Source organism: Polypterus senegalus, chromosome 13 (genome assembly GCF_016835505.1).
Source record: "Polypterus senegalus isolate Bchr_013 chromosome 13, ASM1683550v1, whole genome shotgun sequence".
In the NCBI taxonomy this organism is placed as follows: Eukaryota; Metazoa; Chordata; class Cladistia; order Polypteriformes; family Polypteridae; genus Polypterus; species Polypterus senegalus.
In genome coordinates, this window is record NC_053166.1 from 50,910,778 (window position 1) to 50,918,181 (window position 7,404).

A 7,404-nucleotide genomic window follows, 5' to 3' on the forward strand; every position below is an offset into this window, starting at 1 on the left:
TATTCCAATAGGAAAACACTGGACCACAAATAGTGTCATCACCCAGGAATGCCTATGTGATGTCAGCAATGTTCCTCAGGCTGGTCATTTCCCTGGATATATTTGTGATAAGAATATGTCAGGATTTCTCAGATGTGTATCATATTCTTCACTATGAAGGAATATTTGCACAATGTATGGTTGTATGCGTGACCAAATGCCATTCTGACCTAATAATGATTGATAGATAGATACTTTATTAATCCCAAAGGGAAATTCACATACTCCAGCAGCAGCATACTGATAAAAAACAATATTAAATTAAAAGAGTGATAAAAATAGAGGTATAACAGACAATAACTTTGTATAATGTTAACATTAACCCCCCGGGGTGGAATTGAAGAGTCACATAGTGTGGGGTCTCCTCAGTCTGTCAGTGGAGCAGGACAGTGACAGCAGTCTGTCGCTGAAGCTGCTCCTCTGTCTGGAGATGATCATGTCCAGTGGATGCAGTAGATTCTCCATGATTGACAGCAGCCTGCTCAGCACCCGTCACTCTGCCACGGATGTTAAACTGTCCAGCTCTGTGCCTACAATAGAGCCTGCCTTCCTCACCAGTTTGTCCAGGCGTGAGGCGTCCTTCTTCTTTATGCTGCCTCCCCAGCACACCACCGCATAGAAGAGGGCACTCGCCACAACTGTCTGATAGAACATCTGCAGCATGTTATTGCAGATGTTGAAAGACGCCAGCCTTCTAAGGAAGTATAGTCGGCTCTGTCCTCTCTTGCACAGAACATGGCTGGTTTGGCTGCTCATTATGAGAATTTTATCTACACAAAACAATCCTCCTGTGTACTATCACTTTGGCCTGATTAACAATTACTCTTTTTTAATTTTATAACCATGCTCTACATGACACCTTTTCTGAGCAGAAAACTTTGTTCTTTAAAGTGTAGATCCTGAGGATCTGGACCACTTTTACACTGCTTAGAATATATATTATTGCTTGTATATCTTCAGACTAGTGACAAATCAACATTACTGGATTGGTTCTGGCCCATTCTCATCCTTTACTCTGTGTTCTTGTTCTAGGTTATAGAAAAGAATTCCAGTGGTTGGTGCTATATCCAAATTGACGACAAGGAAGGCTGGGCTCCTATTACCTTCATTGACAAGTACAAGAAAACTAGCAATGCATCTAGGCCAGCATTTCTGGCTCCACTTCCAAATGAAATGAACCAATTAAGAATCGACGACAGAGCACCAGAAGATGTTACCAAGCATTCTAGAGCTCTTCCTGATGAGCCTTCCACGAGTGTTGAATCTATGGCTAAACTAAAACTTAAAGACTGGAAGTGTAAAGAGCTAAGTAAACCTAGTTGTCCAGATAGTAAGGTGTTATCCAGTGCATTTCCAGGAAGTTCAACCAATGGGACACATTTTACAGAGGAGGAAAAACCTGCACTTCCACCACGAAAAGAGTCCATCAATAAAAGTTTAGACACAGACATCAATGAAAAACAAAGATCTGAACCTTCACGAGCACCACCATGCAAACCTTCAGCTCCAGGGTCAGTTTTGCCCATGATGCCACCAAAGCCAGTTGCTTTTAAAGGAGACAGATTGGCAGAACAGAGAAAAGATGACAAGAATAAAATGTTACACCTGAAAAATGAAATGGGAATTGAATGCGGACATAAGGTTTCTGCCAAAGAAGTGAAAAAGTTGAATCTGAAGCCTGTGGCAAAATCTGGAAAAGTCAAAGTTGACTCTTTAGAGGAAAAGACAGAGGCAGCAAATCAGATGCCTTTTGTGAAGCCTAAACCACAGGTCAGGCCCAAACCTCTTCCTGCCCCTCGACTTGAAACTAGCAGTGACGATAAGGTTGATATCACTAACCTACGGAGCAGACTGCGGCCTGCTAGACCATGTGACAAGGGCTCTGAACAGGATGTGACACAGTCCTCTGATGCAGCTAATGATGTCCCTGCAGCCACAAAAGCTAATGATGATCCCAAGACTAATCCTAAGCAGCAAAATGGTCATGGCCTCAGTGAAAACGTTAAAGGCCTATTCATCAAGTCATCTTCAGAATTCTCAGGAAATGAGCCAGAAAGTGAGAAAAGCTTAGTTTCAAAAGAGGCCCCTCAGCGGCCAACTGTGCCTCCTCGAAGACCCCCACCACCAAAAAAAACAACAGCACCATCAAGTCCGACAGAATCCAAAGTGCCATCTAAGGAGTCAGCAGATGTGAAAGTGGCTGGCCCACTACTCCGACCTCCTCCCTCCAAGCCCAAAGCTCTTTTGCCTCCTCCATTGAAAGATGAAATAAAATTGAAAGGAGCGCCTGTCCCAAAGGTGGGCAGCAGAATTGGGGAGAAGATGGAGCCACCCAAAGAGAAACTTCCTCCTCTTTTAAAAGGAGACAATACCCAACAAAAGGATGGAGTTTATGTGGCAGTGGCAGATTTTGAAGGAGATGAGCAGACCTCCAGCTTTAAAGAAGGAACAGAGTTTGATGTTCTAGAAAAGAACGTCAGTGGCTGGTGGTTTTGTAAAGCAGTGGCGGGTGGGTCAATATGTGAGGGCTGGATCCCTTCTAATTATTTGACAAAGAAATAATAATAATGAAACACTTGAGTTTTTCACAATATATTTAATTTTGGATTTTTCTTATTTATAGCTGGTACCTTTTTAATATCAGTATTTCATTGCATTCCATTTGAATTAAAAGAAAGTGGAATAACTTGTTTAATGGGAGCTTGAACAATGCATTTTTCAGTCAGGGAAATGTGTCCACTAAATCAGTCATTTCTGGCCAAATAATAAGCATTGAAATGTCTCTCAGTGAAAATGTCACTTGTTTTACATTTTACATGCTTTCTATCATAACCTCTACACTTGCTAACTGATAAACATTATAACTTAACAGCATTTTTAACCTTACTATATTGCTTAAGCATAATGCAAATTTGCATTGAGTTAGAATGTATCCAAATAATCAATGTTAGCCTTAAAAATATGTAGCAGAACAATTCAAAAATCCACGGGGATGTTGTGTGGCAATGGAGTGAGACGCAATTTCCAACAAATTTGCCAAATTAACCTGATTACCTCAGATACTGATCTCATTTACTTGATATACAACCTTTCTAACCTGAACATCATCCCAGACTAAGCTACTTCATTTCATCTGTCTGTAGACTTTTTTAGAAATACAATAAATGCATCGAAGTGGCTTTGTATGGGCCACACAGAGGTCATGCTGAAAGTGTTTTGAAATGACACTCCAATGGCCATTAGGCCATGTTGCTCACTTCCACAAATATCACGTCGTATTTTTAAATTCATTACCTATAGGACAGGTATGTTTCCATTTTTTTTCCTATTTTGGCAACATTTATTTTCCACCATTTTCTTTTACTTAGTTACTGTAGTTCTTCCAGTTAGGGAAAACCTTCTTTGACTAATGGAAAAGCCCTACAGGCATTCTGACTAATGGATATGTTTTACATTTTTTTAATAATGTATATACTTTTTTAGATTTTGTAGTAAAGTGTTAAAGTACATTGCATATTTACATTTTTCTTTTTTGTACAATGGGATTGATTCCTTGTATTATTTACAATAAGCACATATATCAGGAAATTTGTTTTCATTCTCCTGTAAGTGCAATTTCTAAGCAAAGTGTCTCAAGCTTGCAGATCCCTACATTGCCACTGTACCAAAGTAAAATTTCAAATTTTGCATATTTGTTACAGCTGCAGCAGTTACAGTTCATGTGGCTCATCACAGCCTATAAGTGAAATTAATGATCTAAAATATGACACACATAAATAACAAGCTGGTCAATAATGTCTTTTGATTCCAGCTTTTACAGCTTACAATATTTCCAGCTTTCATAACATTTAAAAAAAAATTGTTGGAAAACTGTAATGTATCCTCTCCGGCGTGCCTCCTGATATCTTGATGGCTGAAATATGAGTCTGTGAAGTGCATCATTACGAAAAGGTGCTTTACAGAATGCTACGCTATAGATTTGAATAGGTCTGCTAAAATACAGTAACGCTTGACTGGTATCAAGCATTAAAAAATCAGTAAATACCTAGTGCTAAGGAGAATTATTTTGTCTAATTTACCAGCTTTACGTGTTAAAGGAGAAGCAGCAGCAATTGTGCAAAATAGGCAATTATCTGTGATGTCTGGTAGAAGAGCAGCTGCCATTATTTTTTTTTTAATCAGTTTCTTGTGGCATCAAACTACAACCAAAATCAATTATAATTCAAAGGAAAAAAATGTCTGCTAGACTCGTATTAAATTTGTTAATCACCAACTTCACAGGATTAGCACCTGCAGCATACATCTTCAGGCACAATTTCAGTCTTTTCTTACTTTCTAAATGAGAGATGTTGCTTTATGTGACAAGACTGAAAACAATAATGAGCACTTAGATGGTGAAAAGCTTTTACACAAGCAAGAAGTTTACTTGGAAATAAAGGAGCAAGACAGACTATGCTCAGTTATTAAGGGGGTTTCAGTGAAGAGGCAGTGAGCCATTGTTTAAGCTGAAAGTGCATTTTACTTTTACTTATTAGGTCAGTATAATAAAACTGGAGGAGTTCCTGCTAGGCGCCTTTTACTGTCTTAATGTGGCTCTGAAGCCTATTCACTATGAAATGCAGCAGTTAAAGTTTCTATATGGCCACCATCCAAGTTCTGAAACCTGAAAAAAGACACACTGAGCCGACTCATTTTTGTTGCCTGTGTACCAGAAGGTCAAGAGTTATTTAGAGCAAAGGAATATGAATAATAGGCTAGGACCAGTTAAAAATAAATAAATAAGTGGATTATTCTGTGACAAACTGCCTCCTACCTTGTCTAACTGCTGTCATCTATGTATGAGATTGATCAGGAAAGAAAAGGAAATCAAATTTTGGGTTACAGGCACAAGGCTGGAATCAATAATGGATGGGATGCCAGCCCACTGCAAATGTTGATTACATGACAGTAATGATTATTACTGCTACTACTATTACTACCTCTACAGCAGTCCCAATGTTCCAGAATCCTGGGTTCAAATCCTAGCCCATTTATTGTAAATGTACAGTATTTAATAAGAAGCTAAAACTGAAACTTTGTCGACTTTTAAAAAGTATCTGGAAGAAACACAAGGACAAATTATCTATTATTCTGCAAATCGAGCTTAAGGGACCCAATGGTTTCCTTTAGCTTGTCAAACTTATGTTCCTGTTTTATTGAGTTTACATAATGTTGTGGTGCCAAAGAGGAATTGCACTATGCACTCTGCTTTTCCCCTCAAAGACATGGAGCAGCAGACACCTTTAATCTGACTGGGTGCTTGTGACAGTACTTATGAATGTCCCCTGCGATGTCCTCTCCAGAGCAGGTTTCTGCCTTGCACCCAGTATGGTTGTTATAGGCTCTTACCTCACTGCACACCATGTTGGTAAAGGGTATGAACTACATCAGTTCTTTGGGTTGCACTGGACTAATGCCCTATTCAGGGCTGGCTCCTGCCTTATGATAATGGCTGCCAGGGTAGACTGCAGTCCCTCTCAACCCTTGACCCTGCAGTAGAGTTCAGAAAATGGATGAAGCAATAGAAATATTGCTAGCGCTGCAAGCATTAAAAGATTTACAGTCAGAGAATTTGATAATACAATGTAAAAAGAAAGACCGTACCAGTGGTATGAATGGGAATGTGTCGAAAAAGATGAAGTGGGGTGATGTGGAGCAATATTGACCCCGGGAAATCAGGAATGGATGTGGCATAGTTTTACATTAAAGTCATGTCAGATAAATAAAGGCAAGGAATGTAACCACTGCATAACTGATTTTGCATCAAAATACACAATCCGGATTTATTTAATGTCACTTCCACAATTTAATAATGAAACTTAACCCTCTAATACATTAATTGACATGTAGTGAAAAGCCACTTGAAACATAAAAAAAACTTAATGCTATGCTGCTTATTACGTACAAATTAAGATTATGTTCTCAAATCATCCAGTGCCTAAACATTTGCCAGCAGGGTGACTACAAAAGCCTATGAAAGAAACCAAAGTGCTGCCATTCTCTTCTATTCCTAGGGCAGCTTAAATGAAAATAAATGCTGAACTGGACTGTGGTTATGAACTTATCAGACTTAACAGTGCACGCTGAAACTAGAGCTAGGTGTTTCCATCATGTATGTTCAAAGTACTGTAACAGCTTTTATTTTGCAAATGTTTATTTTATACAAAGTGAATAAATATTTCTCATAGCACAAAAACCTGTTGCTCTAGTTATTGGAAACACTTTCATACAAATGGGTCAAATCAGCAAGAAGGGTGACAGAGAAACTGGCACTGTTTCAAAATACAACAACTTTATGATTTATGTACTGCGCTGTAAACTACCGGTCAAAAGTTTTAGAATACCTCAGTTGACCTAAAATTGTGAGAAGGTAAGCAGTTAACAGCCAGAGATTTAAAGTTAAGGTTAGCAAAAGCTGAAAAAAGGGAAATATCAGAATATTATAAATGGGCCTTCTTCAGGAAACAACTAATAGTTTACAATCTACAAATGTTCCTCCGCAGTTAAAATAAATTAAGCCTTGTAAGTGGAAGCAAACAATTTGCACAGGTGTCCTAACTCCTAACTGTTGATTACTTAAAAACCCTCTGTCTGTCTTAAAGTCAACTTGGAACAGACTGCGTTACTACACCCTCTGAAGTACTACCTGGACAATATTACACTGTACAGTGTTGTAAATTGCAGTGATAATGGCAAGAAATTGGCAATTAACACATGTAATGAGGCAGGGCAGTATTACCCTTAGAAGTGTAGGCTTTTCATTTAGAGAAATTGTAAGAAAAAAAATCAAAGTTTCTATGAGTACAATGGTGTCCTGTACAATCCAAAAGCAATTGCAGACTGGAAGAAACTCTGATAGGAAGAGGTCTGGCAGACCCAAAGTCACAACTCAATCAGAAGACGAAGTTTCTGAGGGGTACCTGCTTGTGTGATAGGCGCCTCACAGCACAACAGCTTCAAGAAGAGCTTAACAGTGGTGAAAAAGAGCAAGGCTCAGTTTCTTCTGCGAAGAGGAGACTTTGTTCTGCAGGTTTGGCAGAGCAAGTGGCAGCAAGTAAGCCATTGCTTAAAGGACAATATCAGGCCTTGAAGTACCGGCTGTGGACAACTGCAGACTGGAAGAAAGTCGTATGGACCAGTGAATCAAAATCTTCAGTTCATCGCACAGAGTGTTTGTGCATAATTTAGTTGGTACAAGGATGATTCCTCAGTGTGTGACACCAACTGTCAAACATGAAAAAGGAAGTGTATTGGTTTTGGGTTATTTTGCTGGATTTAGAGTTGGTGACTTGCACAGAGTGACTGGTATTTTGATACCAGCAAAAG

At 39.0% G+C, this 7,404-nt stretch overlaps 1 protein-coding gene across 2 annotated transcripts in view; it reads left to right on the forward strand.

The window, feature by feature from the left end:
* The window catches only part of sh3pxd2b (SH3 and PX domains 2B), a 148,199-nt gene extending 141,925 nt beyond the window's left edge, over window positions 1-6,274 (forward strand). For both annotated transcript variants that reach the window (XM_039776147.1, XM_039776149.1), the window contains one exon: window positions 1,072-6,274. In XM_039776147.1, coding sequence (XP_039632081.1) covers window positions 1,072-2,601 — 1,530 coding nt within the window. In that variant the 3' untranslated portion in view covers window positions 2,602-6,274. The remainder of the gene's footprint in view (window positions 1-1,071) is intronic.
* Window positions 6,275-7,404: the final 1,130 nt, after the last annotated feature.